Raw genomic sequence first — 20940 nt, 5'->3', positions numbered from 1 at the left:
ATTAGATGAAAGAATAATTATCACCTATTACTATGGTAGGGTAAATTTGTGGCATTTCTTTTAATGGCTGGGAGTTTTTTTGTCTTATCCCTTCTGTGAGGATGGAGTGTTCAGTGGGTGTTATGGATCAATTATGTATTTCTATGTAGGATTTCTGGTTGGTTGGTTGCTTGGGAAGACTGCTGGAGAGAAGGAATATTGACATGTGCGAGCATACATGGATTAGTTTGCTTTGTAACATAATTTTCAGTCTAATGCTTAATGGGACTTTTAATTCTTTTAATGTTTGTTGTGTTGTGAAGCAAAGTTACCAATTATCCTTTTTTATTGTTTGTTTGTTTGTTTAGTCCATGGTTTGTGGGATGGGTCTTGTAGGGCAGCAGATGGTAGAAAGGAGATTGAGGTAGAAATTAAGGTTTCTTGTTATAACTAACAATTTTTATGGTTTGTAATAGAGGTTTCATTTCTGTGGTTAAACAGTGTAAACAGTTTTCATTAGCATCTAAATTTAACATAATTTTCAGGAACATGCAAGTTCTGGTAACTGAAGACAATGATTGATATTGATCTAACAATGAAGGGAGAAACAATTAAAATGCTGAAAGTTAAATTTGGGAGAGAAAGATGAAGATGAAGCTTTTTAATTTGGATAAATGAATCAGCAGCACTCATGACTTTGTTTGGAAATGTAAAAAAAATTTTTAAATGCTTTTGAATAAATTATCATGCAGCTGTACCCTGAGGTGCTAACAGAGCCCGTGTAATTGGGACACGTGGGCAAAGCAGTCCTGGAGAGATGTCTGAAGGAATCTGAACTGGGTCGTTGCTTCATATAGTGAAATATACAGATGTTTCAAACTGGTCGTGGTATGTGGTACTTTTACTTTTGGCTGATAAAACTCAGCTGTTTTATGAGTGCCTGGGTTTCAGACGGTGGGTTTTAGTCTGTTCTAAAAGATCTAGATCCCCTGGGTGTTTTGTGTTTGCAGCCTACACAGATGAAGTGCCAAGTCCTAGTCATCTTTCAAAATCTTTTCAAATTAATAAAAAATGTATCATTTTGAGAAAAGGAATATTAACTAATTGCTTGAGGTTTAGGTAAAGGCACCTAAATTTTGGAAATTTGTCTCTAGCTTCTGATGCTTTGAAGGTTGATCTATGTGCCATATTTTTAATGTGGGAGCTGAATATGTAGTACTGGGACAACCCCCAGAGCCTAACTTGAGAGAAGTTAATGGAAACTTCTTCCCTTAGGAACTCACAGAGTTCTGCACTGGGGGGAAGATGTGTACTGCATAGCTTTGGAGCTCTGACAGAGGGGATTGGGTTTTCCTTTCTTTTTTTTAGAGGATCAGAGACATTGAGAAGATTTTCAGAAGACAAGTGTCATTTAGCAACTGCTTCCCAAAGTACTGTCATGGAGTGGAGAGGGTACTCAGTGGCTGCATACAGCTTGGAATTTTTTCCCTTCTATTATGCTGATATTAGAGATTGGCAAGAGCTGATCCTGTTGGGAGTCTTGTGTGAAATTCACTGTGAGTTGCTATTGCTTTTTGGCTGCTTTAAGAGTGCTAACCATATGCTACGCAGCTCAGCACAGCCCTGTTGCGGCCGCTCCTTGGCTTGGCTTTTCCACTTGGCACCAGAGGTGCCATAATTCATTACTGTACCGGGGAGGAAGAAGTGGGGAAGAAAGTTTGTTGGCTTAAAAGGGAGTCTTCAGATCAATGGCATCGGGAAGTCAGCGGGTGGAAGGGATTAAACATGAGCCTGGTGACTGATGCTTGTCCCAACCCTCCGAATGAGGACATCTCCAGCCCTGGGAGCTCAGGGCAGCAGCAGCTCCGTGTGCTCACTGCGTGGTGATGCTCGGAGGGGTTTGGAGTCCATTCTGCAGTGTCATCTCTCTGGTCTCAGTGTCTTTCTTCTGTTGCTCTGCCCCACTTCTCTGTAGCTTTCTGCAATGTGGCCCGGGGAAGGGCAGGGCCGTGTAATGCTTGTGATTTCTGTTGCTCCAGTGAGTGTAAGCAGACAGTTCTTTTTTGTGGGGTTTAATGAGTGTTAACAGAGCAACTGATCTTCAGAAACAAAGAAATCTGCTGCTACTGTTATATCTTTTTTGTTTTAAATGTATTCCTAGAAAAACTAACTATTCTAATGCTTCCTTTATCCTGCACTTGTTTTCCTTCTGTTTCCTCCATTCCCGTTGCCCATCAGGCAACCCTTGCGATGCAGAGGTGCATTCAGGGCCCGTAGTGCCACCTCTGCTTGTTTCCCAATAACACAGAGAATACCAAAACCAGGATGGTTTTCATTCTTGGATTGACAAGTACCATAACTAGGAACCCTGCAAGTTGCTCGGGCAGAGGTCGGGGAGGCTTCCACACATACACAGCCAAAACCCTTTTTTTTAAAGTTTATCAGGTTTGCAAAATTTGCAAAGCTTCCCTTTTGGCATGGACTAAAGAATATTAGGAGCTAACTGATGCTTATGATACCTTTGCTTTGTTGATGGTAGAATAAAATTCTTCTCTGGGGCAAAAAGCTTTTCACAGGGTGATCGTTTGATGGGGAACTGCTGGGGTGGGATTCTGTCCTCACATTCCCAGCCCACATTAGGAGAAGCTTTAGAGTGCTGGTTGGATATAACAACTGTAAGAGTTCCCAATTATTCTTTGTTCCTCTGTTATAAGTGCCCAAAAGGGGCTCCATTAGTTTGAGGGGGACATATTGGGTAGAAATATATTCAAAGGGCATTCACCAGTTTTAAAAACATTTATTGCTGCAGCTTTGTCTTTGGCCTTAGCTCTAATACTTTCTTACATTTAATGTGGGGATTATGTTGTATTTAAAGAAATAATTTTACTTTAGTTCTTTTTTTTAAGAAGTTGCACCCTGAGGTCATTGCCTTCTTTTTAAATACTGTGAAAGTATTGATCACTTTGGTTCTTTTAAATACATTTCAGTGTTGCAGAGGCATGCCAGGGTATTACTCATTCTATGGTATGGCTTACTATTAAAAAGCTTTAACCTCTTGCTGTGATGACTGCCTGAGATCTTTGTCAATTGTTCCTAGCTATTGTTTATCCGAATTGCTGTCGTTTTTGAACAGAAGGGCTTTGGCCATGCTGTCTTTCTATTAGCAGGAGCCAAAAAAATCAAAACATGTGAAATGGCAAGGTACCTTTTTGAAATTTGTACAAAAAGACTGTGGAAAAAATTTTAAAAACATCTGAAAATTAAGAACCCTAAAATTTACAAAATATCTGCTGTCATATGACTGTCATTCTGAGATAATCAGGTCAAAGATACGCTGTTCTTTCCATCTAAACAAATGGGTTGTATGAGAAAGGTGGCAGGAAACTTCTTTGGCCAAGTGCAGTAATAATAATATTAATGTAAGTGTGCTTTATTGCAAGGAAGAAATGTTCCATTCCAAATACCTATATAGAGATTTAAACAAATCCTAATAGGAAGCAATTTAAGCGTAGCTGTGAAGTTATTATTTCAAAACTAGATGTAATCAGTTACCAACAATAGGCAGTATGGCTTAATTAACAATTGAAGTACATGAAATCTCCAGGGGGTCTGTCTGAACTAGTGTTTGGGGACATACTATAACTCAAGGTAATTGAATAGCAATTAACTTAATGAATGTGCATTCTTGGGAAGACATACAACAGTTAATGGATCAGCCTGAAATGAACCACAATTAAGCACACACCCATTTGTTTTGCTGAACAAGCATCTACTGAATGTCCATACTAGAATATATAAGGCCGTTAATTAACTTGAATTAATAGGCATTCTTCTCTGCTTCCATTCCATCCAAAAGAAACGCTGTTGATAATCCTAGGACAGCTGTTGATGTTTCATTGGTTAACGCAATTAAAGATATTACCTCTATTAACAATGGCACAAGCTTTTGTTAAATACAGGTCTTTAAAACAATGAGTGATAAACAGGGTTGTGAGGTATATGAAGTAGAATTCATGTTACATTAGTGGACTAATGTGGAGACTGGATTTCATCAAAATTTTTTACAATGCAGAAGAAAAGCCCATTTCAGCAACACCCCACACACGCTCCCCCTTTGCACGCTGTCAGCTCAAACACACGCAGCCATTGACCAGGGAGTGGGGGGTCTGCATTTATCAGCTGAAGGAGAACATGATCGTCAAACGTTTTCTGCTTGTTCAGAAAATAAAAGGCAGTTTTATGCCAAAATTCCTTGAGCGATTGCAGGGGCAGATAAGATGTTTCTTGGAACTTGAGGAGCACGAATATTTGAACACTGTCCCAAGTACAGTTAGGAGCCAAAACATGGAGAGCCTACAGATTTAAGTGACCCCTTTTGAAAGATTTATAGTGAGCTTAACAAGACACTAGTAATGTACGAAGTCAATAGCCAGAGGAGAATTTAAAAAGCAAATGTACAAATTGTTTGCGTTATCCAAAAGTTAAGTAAACAAAATTGTATTTTTCAGTGATTTAGGAATCTCTGCCTTACTCTCACAAACAAGAAATTCTTTAGAAAAAAACCCAAATCATTAAAAATTAGTTGCTATGCATGTAAAGCCATTACTTATAACATTATAGCAAAGCAGAGTTCAGTTCATTCAGTGTAAATTGAGAAACTGCTGCAAGAATCCTCTAAAAACTTGGTACGCTCACAGACCTGGCTTGTTTGTTCAACTACGGCTGCGTTTATTCTTCAGCGCCCTTTTTAAGTAAAAGGAAAAGGACGGTGTGTAATGAAACGATGACAAGGAACCTGTGGGAAATGAAATAGCTGAAGGCTCATATGGGTAAATTTGTACCGTACGATGCAGTTTTGTGTAGGGAGACACAAGGTCACTTATTTAGAGCTCAGTGAACTGTTGCGCTAATGGAGTTTCGGTGCTGCTGCCATCAGCTCCTCCACCTTGGGTATCTCTGTGTGATGCTGGGCCCTGCCATGCTGACCTGCCCATCTTGGATTTGGAGGAGAGCACTCCCTCAGCAAGGGTTGGTGAGGCTGCCTGCATGGTCTGAGGGTGAGGTCTGGAGAAAAATGGAGGGTTTGGAGATGTTGAGCACTGTTGAAATCAGTGCATACATTGGAGCAGCAGCATGACCATTCCTACCCATCTCGCAGCTCCAGCCCTCTCTCCAGTGCCCTTTGCCCAGGCTCTTGGGACATGTCCTCTGAAATGGTCTTGGAGAGCCTGGGAGCACTGTGCAGTCCCGGGGCAGGTGTGCCTGTGGTCCATGACCTTGGGCTCGCACCGTTCTCAATAACATCGGTGGCCTGTACCAGCCAAAAGAGATTTGGAGTCTGATCATCTTAAGCCATGAATTATGGTGAAAAAAAATAGAAAAAAATATTGACAGGGGGTCCTCTTTCATGTCACAGAAAAAAAAGCAGTTGACAAGTGACAAAGTTCTGTTGAAGGTGACTTGGGTCCTCTTTGGCACACCCCTGGTACTTTAAACTTTTCAAAATGGGCAAAGGTGACAGCTCTGAACTAAATTCTGCGAATGCAATTAATGTGTTTCATTTCAGTTACCTGCATGTCATTCAGGGAGCTGTCTTGAAAGAGACAAATTAATGACTATTAAGAATTTCATACCCTGCTATTTTCTCTATTTACTGATGTTACTTTCCATCACTTCTCCAGAAATACTTGGTCTGATGTTTAACAAGCGAAGCTATTATTATCTTAACTTACATAAGATTTTCTTCCCCCATGATAGTGACTGAGAAGAGTAAAAAGGAAAAAAAAATCAAACCACAAACCTTTAGCAGGACTTCAACAAACTGAGTGCAGTTTCATAGTAGATGTGTAAGTGATAGTCCTGTATTGCAGGAGCAGTGCAGAGCTGCCAAGGAATAGAAAGAGGTAAACAAGCTGAGGCAAAATCGAGGCAGAGAAATGCTGAATGAGGGAAGGGTTTGAGTCAGAGATTTATTTTTTTTTTGGCTTTCCATACCTTTACTGTAAATTTCAATATTTCTATTGAAATATTGGTCCTAGATGCATCAGCAAGCTTTGAAAATACAGGTTGTTAAGTAGTTTGCAGCTGAATTCCAGTTTTCTTTCTGTCTGTTTTTTTGAGGAGCAGAAATACTCCCTGAATCTATGTAATTAGTGTTTTAATGTTTGTTTGCCTTCAGTTGAGTCTGCCTTTTGAGATATTCCTGTAGTTCTTTCATCATTTCACAGAAATTAAAATTCGGCCCAAAATAACTCAAACTATTCTTAAGTTACATACAAAGGATTTTCAGCTCCCAAACACATCTTTTCAAGCTTAGTCTTAAGTAAAGTTACAAAGACTTCCACTGCCACTTCTTAAGAACTGTGGGTTTTTTCTTTTTTATTTTGGAAAGGATATTGTTGACCACTAGGAAATATTTAGATAGTTTTTCATTTAATAGAAATATCCTGGCCTTAGGCAATGTCTTGTATTTTAACAAATTCTAGGACTTCTGAAGAAGTCTTGCAACGTTTTGATCTGCAGCATTTGCTGCTTGCATTTGGTAACAAATGTTGGAAATAAACATTATGATGTAATCTTAAAGCATTTGAGGAATAAACAAGGTTTTCTAAGGACTGTCTCCTACAGCCTATGGAAGCTTGGAACACTAATTAAAGTAAGACATTTTTGTCAGACATTCTGTAATTTAGAAGTTGTTTGATTAGGCAGCAGACATCCTAAAGGAGTGTTTTCTTGTGAGCTGGTTCTATTCTGCATGTTAGGAGTTCTAGATATTTTTTGAGGACTTCCTAGAAATATGCACTAGATTGCGCTGATTGCCAAGACTGCTAAAGTCTTTCAGGCCCCACTAATGACTGAAAGAAAAACAAATGATTTTTTTTTTTTATAAATCTTGAGTGAGAAAATAGCCATGCTATGGTAGCCATAGCTATAAACTATACATTTCTTATAGTGTCAACAAAGACAAACTTGAAACAACCAATTAGAATAATAAACTATAATGCTTGTATTAATCTCTCTTGATAACAAGATCACTGGCTGCACTTAGCGTACTTACTCTCATTAATAGTCCCATTTGAGAAAGATATTTATAGGAGCAGCATTTTACCTAGGTGTATAAGGACTTCACGAGGCATCCGACAGCTGGCATTGAATAACACATTCAAAAGCATTTCACTAGTAATCCATCTCAATTCCTTCTTTATTACCTTTGCAACTTTCTAGCAGTTTTGTCAATAAGATATTGCTTCTAGCAGTATGACTTTATTTTTACATTAATATCCCAAATTTATCATAAGGTTCTAAATTTCCTCCGGTCACCAAAATGTCCCGTTGAGCCATTTAAGCTCACTGAAACCACATTCATTATCTGTAGCCCAGGAAAAATATTTTTTTGCCCTGTATCCCTGAGTGTTTTGAGATTAAATTCACTAAAGTTGTCAAGTAGGTCAGTGATGAAAGCCAAAACAAGAGAGAGAAATCTTGTTTTGGATTTAGGTGGGTGGGAAGGGGAGGAGGTAAGAGCAATGCAGAGCTCCTACCCCCTCGTCCCAGACGTGTCCCAGGCAAAGGCTCAGCTCAGGGAGGGAAAGACATCTCGTGGCTTCAGGCAGTCTGCAGACAGGCTCTGGATGCTCAGCCAAAGGGAAATACAAATGTTAGCCTTGGCGGTTTTTTTGCTCTATGCTTTGTGTTCTTTTAAGGGATAAAAATTCCTTCTGGAGCATTTTTGGTCCCTAACCAAGTGCAGCGGTTAGTGATTATGTATCATTATCCCCCGCTGGTTCTTCTTTCGGAAAGAAAAATCTTATCCAGGCAGTAACAAGCACAAGCCACCAAAATGGCCAAAAAGCTGTAAGAAAAGTCTTGGCTGCCCTCAGAACCCTGTCTGGACCGTGATGGAGAGCCCAGTCACTGATGAGAGCCCGACTTTGCCTATGAAGGTCTGCGTGGAGGAGCACAACCCTACACCCCCAACCAGCAGCGCTCGCTGATTGAGAACATTCCGCTAAGTTTGTTATTTTAACATTATTTTAATGTAGCCTGCTCCTTGTCCACCATCTCCCCACGTGCTGCGATCTGCATGCAAGCGCGCTGAGCGCCGGTCAGGGCTGTCCCGTGGGACAAGGCAGCTGCTCCCGGCGCCGGCTGCATCCTCCTCCTGCGACTCCTTTGTTTATTTTCTTTGAAAAGGTCCTAGGGAGCATAACCAGGGGCTCCTGCCAAAGCTTGCAGGTACCCACTGGAAAATATATTGGATTGAAAGCAGCCTTCCTCCTCTTCCTGAGGAGGAGGACTTGGGGGTGTTGGTTGATAAGAAGCTCAACGTGAGCCAGCAGTGTGTTCTCGCAGCCCAGAAAGCCAACAGCATCCTGGGTGGCATCAAAAACAGCATGGCCAGCAGGACCAGGGAGGTGATTCTGCCACGTTCTGCAGTGCTACATCCAGCTCTGGGGCCCCCAACGTAAGAAGGACATGGACCTGTTGGAGTGAGTCCAGAGGAGGCCACAAAAATTACCAGAGTGTTGGAGCACCTCTGCTATGAAGACAGGCTGAGAGAGTTGGAGTTGTTCAGCGTAGAGAAGAGAAGGCTCCGGGAAGACCTTAGAGCCCCTTCCAGTACCTAAAGGGGGCTAGAGGAGAGATGGAGAGGGACTTTTTGTCAGGGAGTGTAGGGATAGGAAGAGGGGGTTTAAAATGGAAGAGGGGAGATTTAGATTAGGTATTAAGGAGAAATTCTTTGCTCTGAGGGTGATGAAGCACTGGAAAAGGCTGCCCAGGGAAGTTGTGGGTGTCCCATCCCTGGAGGGCTTCAAGACCAGGTTGGATGGGGCTTTGAGCAACCTGGTCTGGTGGGAGGTGTCCCTGCCCATCATAGGGGAGGTTGGACTAGATCATTTTTAAGGTACTTTCCAACACAAACCATTCTATGATTCTGTTTCTATAACGTGTTTAAATTGGCGGCATCACATGTTCCTTTTGCCCTTGCTCCTTCTGCCAGGCTGGAGGGAGTGGGCATCTTACTCATGATGGTGTTACTGCAAAACTGTGCCCAGGAGCAGCTCACCTCCAAAATGCACGTGGCCTGGCAGGACGTTCAGAGGTGTTTCATGACAAAGGAAATCCAGATCTTAGTATTTATTTTGAAAGCTTCTGTTATTTAGGTGATCCTGGTTCTATTGAAAAACAATTTAAAAAGCTGAGGCGAGGAGGATAAATAAATAAGTATGTAGATTGTGAGTCACTTAATTTGTTCCTGCTGGTGTCATGTTCTAAAAAGGAGCAGAAGAAGGAAGAAATGCTAACACCCCCAAATAAGGTGTATTTCTGTAACAAAGTGACACACCGAGCTATGTTCTCTACAGGCCAAAGCACGGTAGGAGCAATCACTTCCCTGTGACTTGAGACTCTCTGTTTAAAAATGTATTTTAAAAAAAAGTGCTGTGTCTTGCTCTGTTGTAGTCCACTGATGCCAGTTCTATATTTTGGATGTGATTCTTGGCTATTTTGCATAACCGCCTGATTTTTACGCACAGAATGTTGTACTCCTGACTTCCAAGAGAATCTCTTGGCATCTGGTAAAAATCCCCTATGACTCAGTAAGCACCCACTCGATAAATAATTTGAAATTAAGAATACCCCACGCATGAGATCTGGATATGAAAAAAAAATGCCATTTTGCCTTTATTTTCCTCAAAAAGTAAACAGTAGGAAAATTGTCTCAATGTTTTCCAGTTATTTTGCAGCTCTAGAAGTATAAACTACCGTGATGATAATTTTGGAAATTATATCAGGAAGCGCCACCTTGCAGGATGCTTTTGGACTTGGGTTGACGACTAGCAAGCTCCTAGTTCCCTTGCTGTGTAATGAACATTATTTTTAGTCTGGTAAACATTTTTGAACGTGCACTAAAAAGTTGTGAAGAAGACAGGGGGCATTAAGCATAATGCGTTTTCTGGCAAGGAGGCAGAGGAGTACAAACCACAGGGAGAAGAGCGAGTGTCTGCAGCCTGAATTGTTGGCATTTGAAAGCTGCTAAAATTAACCTGTTGTTTCTTAGGAGCAGAATATATATAGTTTCTTAGCTGCAGTGCTGTGCCATAACAAGGTGCTGGTGAGAAACCTTGGGAGCTCTTCCTTTAACATGGCTTTCTGGTGTGACTGGGGGTGGACGCCTGACTCTGTGCCTCAGTTTCCCCAAAGAGGGTGTTCACGTGTGTGAACGTGCACGCAGCGTGGTGTGTGCCACGCACAGATGTGAGAGCACGTGGATAAGGCGTGTTAGATGGATGCACGTTAGTTCTGGTGTTAAACACTGTGGGGCTGGGAGTTTGGGGAGGAGTAAATGATGAGAAGTTACGGAACTGCTGCTCATCCTCTGGTTCCCCGTAGCTGCTCCTGGGCAGTTGTAGCCCATCCTGGAGTGTTGGGACAAACTGGGGGGGCTTGGCTGCTTTTAGCTGCTCATCCATCCCCCCCAACATGGCACGGGGTTCCCTCCATGTGCCACGTCCTGCTGCTGTGGGACCCTGCCTGACCCACTGCCACCACAGCCCAGCAGCCACCCGGGTTCTGCAAAAGCCCTCCCTTTCCCCCATCCCCTTTCAAGGGCCAGGCACCAGGGGGGTGTAAATTGGTGGAGCTATTTGAAATCAGTGGATGCACTCCACGGTTCCCATCGCATTCTTTGCCCACCATTTGCGGTGGCGAGGGACCCTAAACATACCCGTATATTTTCCTCTATGAATAATTATTTGCTGGCAGTTGTTCAAAAAGCAATAGAAGCAATATACTCATTTCAGCCTCTTTGGGAGCAGCGCTTCCAGTTCTCTCATTTCTTTGCTGTCCCCAGAGCCTCCCTTGCTAACAACAATGTCATATACACACTGTAGATAAGTCTGGAAGACAGTTTAAATTATTTTTCAGTATATTCTGATAGCGGAAGAGCTAAACCGTATATTTTTGTGACAAATACAGCTATAAAAATTCTACGGTGTTTCCTTAGCCACGAGGGCAGCTTCTTAACAAGGGGACTATGGATTCCTCTTAGCACAGAGAATTTGATTTTAAAGTAAATTTCTTTTTACCTACCTGTGCAAATAAATTGAATGTGCCCAATCTCCTATCTCTTATTGAAAGTATGAGTCTTGATTAAAAAAAAAAAAAAGAAAAAAGAAATCATTAAAATAGTCCCTGAAGTCACTCTACATCAGTATGGTTGCCATCACGTTTTTGAAGTATATTTTATTTCATGATACCTGTGTATTGTTTTGCCTGGCAACCAATTTATTTTCTCTTTCAATCAAGTTGCACACTGCCGAGTTCTAGGTTTATCCCAGTTATCTGTGGGCATCCAGGAAAGATACCTAAGTCACCTTGGAGGAGCTTGACACCAGCTGGGAAGAAGCACTTCCAGGGAGTGATGTGGGTGCTGGGTGGACTCTGTTTCCATTTTCTCTCCCCTGGCTGCAGAGGTAGCACGGGGTGATTATTGTCCAAACGCAGACTCATCAGTTAAGTGCCTAATATTAGCTGAATCCAGGCTCAGAAGTGATTAATTGAGGTGCACTGAAAATATTCCTCCCTATCCGCCCTGGTTTCTCCTGGCTTTTGGAAATAGAGGAGATAATAGTAGAGGAGAGTAAATGAAGCAACTGAAAATACGGGTTTGCATCGTGATTATCCTACCTTCGGAGGCTGATGTTGCCATAGCAGCGAGTATATAATGCAGGTGCGGTGGTTTTTGAGAAGGTCAGTGCAACAGGCACCTCCTCTGAGTTTCCTTATAGCCTGTAAATCAGCCTGGTGAGATGGGATCATCAAATGTGCCTTATAGACGGGACTTAAGAGAGTGGCCCCAGCCCTGCTGGGTCTCTCTCCATCTGTGCTTGTATTTCTGGTATCTCGAGTGTTGGCGTGGATCTTCAACAGGGGTTTGAAACCCGAGCATGTTTGCGTGAGCCTCATTTCTTTGAACAGACCTGGTATTATGCTCTAATTAGTGCCCCTGAGTTGTTTTGGCGTGTTCACATCAGACAAAAATGACCCAATAATTGGCCCCATTTTCAAGAGCTCACCTTCAGCAGCGCCGCGTGAGACCTGGTACTTTCCTTCTCACACTGTCAGGACTTAATCTGCCAGCTTCATTGCTGGTCAGGGGGAACTGCTAAATACAGGATTAGTCAGAAAAATCTAACTTCAGAGGGTAAGTACAGAACACACAAAGGGGGGGATTCTCTAAGACAGAGAAAGGGAAAAAAAATCCTCCTTCTCCCTGGAAACTTTTTCCAACAATATAAAAATGAGTGAGTTAACTCAGCCTTCACGTGACGTGGAGGAGCAATGCCACAGAGGACCTTGTGTCCAAGATCTTTGTAGGTTAAAAAAAAAAAAAAAATGTTTATTCTTACCTTCATTCTGTGATTGAAAGACTGTCATAATTCAGGACCGTAATTTATAAAACCTGTTTCTGAATCCCCTTGAACTGTACAATGTATTTATGTGCTGATTTTATTATTAAATTGCTGTATTATGAGAGTACTAGTTCTATAAGAATCTTTTTTTCCACTTCTGACTGCGCACAAATTTCTGCAAGATGGGACTTTTCCCTTCTAGTTAGCATAATTATGGTAATGAGCTAGACTAAAAAAGATGGAGAATTCAGGGGACACATTTGGAATATATGTTGATGATAAGATGTAAAACCTTACTATTTGTGTTGGAGCAAAAAAGCAGAAAAACGCTCAAGAGAACATGGCTCATTTTATAATGCTTCAGTGCCAAAGTGCTCCATAACAGGGAGTTGGGAGGCGTGAAAGGCAAATTTTGATCTCTTCCCTGCTGTACCAATGGAATGGGAAATTAGTACCCTAGAGAGGAATTCTGCATATGACGGTTGTGTTGTAGTAACAATGTTGGGATTCATAATTGTTTCCCCAAAGGGTCTGCTAATTTTTTTCCCTGCAAAAATGTACTCTCGAATGGGATGGCTTATTTCATAGAAATTCTGGTTTTGTTGTGCCACACATGATCATACTTGGAGTAAACTCGTTGGCGGTTTGCTTTGGAAAGAAATACCTCCTGCCCAAAGTAGTTCCAGCAATACGCCATAAATCCAGAGCTGAGCTTTCTTAAAGCTCTGGCTGACCAATTTGTTTAGAAATTATTCCAACACTAGTTTGGAATTGTTTCAAGGGATGGGATTTAGTTGCTTTGGTCAGTTGTAACTTATTTGAAACAGTAATTGGAAAATCTCATTTGATCCCATTCTTCCTGCTTCTTAAGACTTTTCTCCTTACCTTCCACTAAAGCCATAAGTTTATTTTGCCTCCGTTGACAGCTTCATAGGGCTCTTTGAGTAACCTTCGTAATGAATGGCGTTGGCTCTGGTGGGCACTCGGTCAGCATGGAAGAAACAGATAGAGGGGGAAGACGCTTTGAGAACGTGCACATGGAAGGCGTCCCTAATGCCACGGTGGCATGTGAGCCTGGCGGGAATGAAGTCAAGATTTTCTGCACCATAGCTCATTTGCCGTAACTACGAGATGTTCTTTTGTTTCTTGTGCTCTCCTCGTTGTATCCCCTCTTCTCATCTTCTGCCTCTTTTTCTGCAGTCATGCAGAGGAACTCACAAAACCAGGAGTTCCCACTGGAAAAGAGGGGCTCCAGGCTTTGCATAGGCTTCGTTTGGGCTGAGTTTTACACTAACCGTAATGGTCTGCAGCCAGTTTCCTCCACTTGCACATCATTCCTTCAAAAGTTAGCAGCCACCTGACTTTCCTGTAGCTGTCACAAATGCCTTCACACCCGTGGCAGGAAGTAAAAGTGCCTGCATAGCTCATACAGCTTTAACAGCAGCTTCTAGAGGTCATTTTCTAGGGGTGACTCCCACAGCTGGTCTTTGCTCATTCAGCTCCATGTCTCCCTGTGACTGATTGCTGCAGCGCCAGGGATTATATAGAGGTGTCTTCTCCCAGACTGTCACAAGCTTCAGAAAGGAGCCTTCTGGAGGGAGCAGCAAGTTAGCTGCTTGCTAGTCTTGCAATTTATAATGTTGTTTTAGTGCACCAATTAACTGCAAAGATTTTAGCTGCGCTTCATCTGTGTCTCCCTCCTTCCCTGGAAAGGGTATATATACACAGCGATGCACAGCGCTTGGGGTCACCTTCCTTCACCCACTGATGTCTCAGCACAGCTGTCCTACGCTGTGCCCATCACCTTTAAATGAAAACTCTACCAGTAAGACATCTGACAGGGACACCTGAGGTCAACAACCAGGCAGAAGAAGAGGGAGATGAATACTAGATGTGGACACAAGACCTCACAGTGCAATTCAAAGCATAAGCATGAATCTGTGCATAATGATATGATCATATATACTGTGTAACATGAAGTTAGCTTGTTTTTCTGAGTCCTGGGTGAGGACCTGAGTCCATATGTGAGGTCTCAAAACAAGGTCTTATGTCAGAGGAAGAAGCTGTCACATGTTGTCTCCTTACCTCGGAGCATGAGTTGCTCTGGACCATGCTGTGTAACCAGCTTTAACTTTGTCAAACGGGTGCTGCTGGTAGGTGGTTAAGCTCACCTGGCTTTCATAGGAAAATATTGCTGCTGATCCACAGCTGGATACTGGGATCTTTATTGAGATGACAAATTAACTGAGGAAAATGAGGAGAAGGAGGGAGGGCAGATCCTATTAGAGCAAGTAGGAGTTTGAGGCTGGGAAGAACCGTCAATGATGTGTGTATGTACAGACCTTCCTTAAATCTGCGGAATCTGGAAACATTTATTGTCAAGTCAGAGGTAGAAGAACAGCACAGAAATCTTCCCACTAGGGGAAATAAAAAACAGGTCACTTGCATTTGCTATTTTTTTCCCTAACTTTGGATGTATTGAGCTGTGTAATAACTTGCACATATCTGGAAGTGATGCAGAGCACAGCAATCAATAATACAAGCAACGATAATCAGGTGTTTCAGCCATCTGACATGAGCAGTCTCCAAAGATAATTCTCTCCCACAGGACATTGCCAAACATAACTTCAGTTTATTCCTAGTAAAAAAAGTAAGTGCTTACCTGCCGTGCAGAGACAAACCTTGCCAACAGTTTTTCTCCTGAAAACTGAAGGAGGTGCAGGAAAAAGCACGAGGAAACACCCACTGGTGCTGGTGGTGGCAGGCAACAAATGGAGCTCTCTGTGTTCCCCATCTTTCTAAAATCCTTAGAACGACCTCAATAAACAGCAAATTTGCCTCTATGTTCAGAAATGCCAGGAGAACAGAGGAAGCACAGAGAAGCACGAGGCTGAATTTAGTGTTTGTAAAAAACAAAGCATCCTGGGCCACGGAGAACGCGTGTTATCAGCACCTTGGTTCTTGGCTAGGTTAAGCTGTGGTGTGAGCCCAGCCTGATCTGACAGACCTGCCCATGGATGGCAAAACCACTGAAAATTGCCCCAGTTCCAACGTGTGAGCAGCCCGGATTGGTGCAGCTAATACCACTTCCAGGTATTTGACCACAGCAATTACGTGTCTCTGCTTAGGATGGCTGTTTCTTCTTATTCCGTGAACTGAATCTCCCTGCTACCAGCCATACAATTTAAAAAAAAAAAATCAACAACCAAAAACAAAAACCAAGAGTAACCCACAATGGTTAAAAAGGAAAACAAAAAAAGGTGGGTTTTACCCACACATGTAACCACATTGCTGACCAAAGGCAGAGAGGATCTGTGGTGATCAGGTAGCAGCAATGCTGGGCTCTTACCCTGACACTAACACCATCATTTGTAATTGGTCGTAAAACTGAGTTGCTTCTCAGGCTACTAAAAAAAATCCTTTCTCATTCAGCATCACCAAAATGACATTTATCTTATTCAGGATTTTACCATTGCCATCCCCTTTCAACACAGAGCAGTCAGCAACAGCAGCACATAAATTTTTATGCCTGCCCGTTACAAGGCGTTGCATAAAAAGAGTGAGGGTGTAGATGATAAAATTGATGTGAAGGTTTTTACCATGCTCTACCAAAAGACCGAGTAATTCGAAGCAGGTGGTAATGGAAGGTTCCTGTCTCTCTGCCTCCTGTGCAGAGCTTGGCTCCTGGAATCTCCCACAAAGCTGGCTTGTGCCTGCACGATAAAGTCATTCACTCACTGCTGAGGAGCCTGCTAATAAAAAGGGGAGAAACAAAGATTGCCAGATGTCGGTGTATCAAATAATCAATACTGCATTTCTTTTTTCCTTATTCACAAGCAATAGAGTGGCAGATAAGGATATATACCAATCACAGACACAGTGTTTAATAAAAACTCATGGTCTTTGTCACTCTGGGCAGGTTTCTGCTACATTTTATAGGTCACGGTCCATGAAATTTCATAGGAACTTTCATATATATTCTCTGTAGCAGAGTATGACATTTATTTGTTATTAAACCATATAATTTAGGGAGGATGAAGAAGCTTTATACAAAGTAACATGCGAGGTACTCTTTCATACAATGATTTCTCTCTAATGTATCTGTATTTTGGGATCTCTATATAATTCTGCAAGCTGCTTAATTTTTTTTTCTGATGGGAAATAATAAATGAATATGGTTTAATAATGGTTGTGCTATAAGAGGCCAGGATACTCATTAACTTTAAACTCAGATTACAACCTTTGCTTGTTTTTTCACCTGCTGACCTGGACTGTCAGTACAAAAAGCTGTCGTCTTTAACCATGGGAAACATAAGCAGCAGAGAGTTAATGGTGGTAAGAGTCAGTGCTGAGCATTGCATCCCGGTCCCAAACACCAGGGAAGTCAAGAGATAATGTTTGGTGGGTGCAGCTTTTATTAGTTTTTGCAGCCACAGGAAGAGATAAAGGTGAGTGGGAATCAGAGGCTGAGAAGGATCAAATTTGAGAAGAATAGCGTGGGGAAGTGCCTCTTTTTCTCCACTCCAGTGGTTTTGTAAGAGACTACACCTGCTTAGGTGATATAAATCACATATGTTCTTGATGTTTTGGTTGTAGTATATTGTCCCACAGGCCTGATACTTATATGGGACGTATAGGACCTGCTAGCTGTGTTTCATGTGTGTGTCTTTCATATATAAAAATCCTTTGGGGGACACTTGGGAGGCAGAAAGTGAAGAAGCGAAAGGAAGAGAAACACAGGAGAGAGGAGCAGAGTGGAATGATGGATCTGTATCACTACTCAGGACAGATTATAGTTATAAGCCATTGAAATTCCTGTTTTGCCACAGCTTCAGTGGTGACTTGGCAAGTTCTCCATGTCCATTGGTCCATGTAACAGGTAAGGTATTGCCCCATTTCAGCTCAGCAGTGAGCCCTGGAAGTGGTCAGGACTGCGTATCCACAGAGGTGGTCATTCTTGCAGCTGTGTGTGGTATATACCAGCTCGCGTGACTTCCAACTTCTCTTAGTGAAACCAGAGAAAACCCTGCAGTGTGAAAGCCCTCGGCACTTGTAACCTTACTGAAATATCTATTTTGGGAAAAAAAATTGTGGAGTTTTTTTAGCAGCAGAAAACATGTGAGGGTCTGCAGATAGCTGTAATAATTCGTGCTCACTCAAATCGCAAAGCATACCACTATCAAAATTTAATCTGGGCTCTTTGGAGCATAATCATATTTCACTCATTTTCCCTCATCCTTTTGCTTGAGATAAATGAACCCCGTCTGTGCCACCAACAACCCAGAATTCGTAAGCCAATATTTTACACACAGGACAAGTAATGTAGCAAGTAGCATTTTATGACCCATCTCTCATTCCCCTCCCTTCAAGAATTAATAGCATTTTCAGCATATGTCTCTATTTAAAGTTTGCTTACAGCTTTCATTTCAAAATGGGACGACAGCGGTCATTTTATCGCCCAGCACCCCTTTGTTCATCAGACACCATGCTCTGGCAAGAACAGTCTTCACTTGGCAGAGAACACCCCTGGCACGATACTTCTTGCACCAGGAGAACATCTGGCAAGTGACCAGCGTCACTGCTGAGCCGTGCTATGTCTTGGATTTTTATCCCTCCAAATTCATGCCTTTTGGCAAATCTGTTTGGATTAGCCGTTCACCTTTAGTGGCAGCGATTCCTCTTGCAGTGCTAGAGGTGCCCACCACCCAGTGGGAGAAAGAGGAAGTAGACAGATGTGGTTTATTTTTTGGCAGCTGGATTAGAAAGCGTGCAAGGCATATCTCCAAAAACAGATGGTTTTTCTGGATTGTCCTGGTCTTCTCTTGATCTTCTTACGGCTTCTATCCAAGTACATACCCCTTTCCTATAAAATCCCTGAAACAACTGTGTATTAGGAGCTGAGGTGGCTCTGTTGATACGGACTTCAGTGTTTAAGGTCATGCCTAGCAGCAATTGAGAAGGAGGCAGCCCAGTCCCTCTCAATGAGTCCCTAAATTGCACGGTGAGATGCCATGGAGTCAGTACAGCATGTCCATATTTGTAGATCACTATTTCCTCCAAATGACTACTCCTGCCGTCCTGTGGCCTGCATGACCCTTGCTTTCAACATCTCTCTCACTGCCTCATGAATCCTGTTGACTGGAAGTGCTGATGTGTGTGTCCCTCCAATGTTCCCCCCATGCTGAGCTCCAGCTATTGCAGGTTTTGTGATTATTGTATCCTGCCTTATCTTGAAGGCCTTGAGGCATCATATAGTATCATCTTCCTGCTTCGTCTAGCTTGGAGAAATGGGGAAAATAAACAGATGGAAAGATTCTTTAAGGGGTTTGTTTGAGGATTGTCATGGCAGTTCTTGACTGCTCGACTTTTGGTCATTTCCCAATCTTAATTTATACATGTAGAGATATAGTTCTTGCTAGTGTCAGTCTCAGTCCTGCTGATGCCAGTCAAATTGATTCTAAAAGATATTCTTCAGACTATATTTTTCTCAGAAAAAAAAAAAAAATTACCTCAATCCTTGCAGACTTGGACAGTCACCCCGAATCTTAGAAATAATACCTTGCATTTGATGTGGTTTTGATTATACATTTACCTATGCAATTCCCTACCCACACCATGTTTCTTACACACACACCCCTTTCTAAGCAATTATAGTCTAAATGAACCTAAATCCCTCATCTTAGTAAAAGTTATGACTTTCACAAGTTAAAGGTGAAATGTAGTTGGGTCCAATTCTGCTCTGTGCCAATGTATCCGTATACTTGTCTTATTGCATAAAAAACATAAGAAAAAGTCATATAAAATTTTGACATATATTTTGTTTGCTATTATGATTTGTCAGGTGTTTCATTACATCTTGGACACACGTAACTAAACAATTTCTAAAGAAAATGGACTATTTGCAGTCACCTGCTGGAGGCCTGCAGCCAACACTTCACACTGTTTGTCGAGATTTTTGCCATGGAAGCACAGGGAATGGTGGGGACTGGGGAGCCTGGGAGAGGGTGAGGGCTGATAGCTGCAATGGCTGTTTGAAGGCCATAAGAATGACTCAGGAGACTCAAACGTTTGGATATAGAGTTTCAGATTTCTGGGATGTGCTTAGGCTGTGCAAGGAGCAGAGCGAGGGCTTTGATCCCAAGCTGATCATCATGGGGGAGAAAAATCAGGAGTTAGCCCAAGACAGGAAAGCAGTCTGTTGGAAGGATATTCCTGTTGTAGCCTTGTTTCTCCCAGAGCAATATTTGCATAAATGTATATTGCAGTAAAGCTGTGTAGCATCTTAACAATATCGGAAGCACAGAAAAGACTATGAGACTTGAAACTAATCAACAGGTTTCCACATCTTTTTGCTGCAAGGGCCAGTAGCCCTAAAGAAACCCCACCAAAAATTCCATGTTTTGCAGAGATTTTTCCAAATAACAGGGATGAAGTTCCCTACCACATTTTATTGCAATCCTTCTACATAGCCAAACCTTATTTTGTTGGTTCAGTGGAATTAATCACGTATTCTCTATATGGAGTTCAGTAGAATTAATCACGTAGTCTTTATATGGATTTGCTATGAATGAGAAGGTAGATTAATATACAGGCAGACAGTGAATATTACAGTGAATAGTTTCCTGTTAACACAGAGCATCCCTGCGTCTCTTTGAGTAGACATGACTAGCTTAAAAGAACATCTTTCATCTGTGTAAATGCTTTACTGGGGGGCATGCAGATTGTTCTGAATAGAAATTTTTTTTCACAGAAACGGAGCTAAAAGGATAACACAAGTAATTGCATTCTCTAGTGCCTCCCAGTGCTTTACATGTTATCCTCTATGGAAAAAAAAAATCAGCTATTGGCAGCCTAGTGAATTTAGTAATTGTAACTAATGGGCTTGTTTCTTTTTGTCTGTGTTTTAGGATGGAATGGGGAACCTGAGAATCACGGAAAAGGGTCTAAAGCTCGAAGGAGATTCAGAATTCTTGAAACCTCTCTACGCCAAAGAAATCCGGTCAAGACCAGTAAGTTGTCAGAACAAAAATAAGCACATTTCTGTAGCTCTAACAGTAAAAAACCATGAAGTGGCAGGCTGGTGTGGTTATTGGATAAATTTCTTTGGCCACTCTCTATAAATGTAATTTGGCGAGTGAGACAGTGGGTGTCCTTGGGGTACCTCCTCCACATACTGTACCCTCTGGGACATTGCAAGGTTGATAGGCATGGATTCAGTTTGTACTTAAAATGCTTCCAGGACCTCTGAGATTTCACATTGTCTTTTTATCTCCTTTTGAGATAAATCATAAACAACCCTCAATTGAAAGACCTAATGTTTCCAAGGTAGAGGGAAGGCAGGCAGTTGTGAAATCCAGCTCACGTTTAACTACTTACTCCTTTTCTGCAGAGAGCAGAGAGGTGATGCCTTGGCACAAGCGCCTGATTTGTTGTTAGCTGGAACAATAAACCCATATTATGTGCTCAGTCCTATTTCATGTTGTGTTTTAAATTTATGTGCAGTTAAAATTCAGAGCTGCTAGGAGAGGCTGCTTGATAAAAGTGGCAA

At 41.9% G+C, this 20940-nt stretch overlaps 1 protein-coding gene across 6 annotated transcripts in view; it reads left to right on the top strand.

Moving 5' to 3' along the window:
- SGCD (sarcoglycan delta) overlaps positions 1–20940 on the top strand; it is a 346594-nt gene that overhangs the window by 244053 nt on the left and 81601 nt on the right. For all 6 annotated transcript variants that reach the window (XM_014948113.1, XM_014948108.1, XM_014948112.1 and 3 more), the window contains one exon: positions 20300–20401. In XM_014948113.1, coding sequence (XP_014803599.1) covers positions 20300–20401 — 102 coding nt within the window. The remainder of the gene's footprint in view (positions 1–20299; positions 20402–20940) is intronic.

The sequence above is a fragment of the Calidris pugnax genome, unplaced genomic scaffold (genome assembly GCF_001431845.1).
Source record: "Calidris pugnax isolate Ruff unplaced genomic scaffold, ASM143184v1 scaffold27, whole genome shotgun sequence".
NCBI lineage: Eukaryota > Metazoa > Chordata > Aves > Charadriiformes > Scolopacidae > Calidris > Calidris pugnax.
The sequence above is the reverse complement of the archived record's forward strand: the minus strand, read 5'-3'. Positions and strand labels throughout refer to the sequence as shown.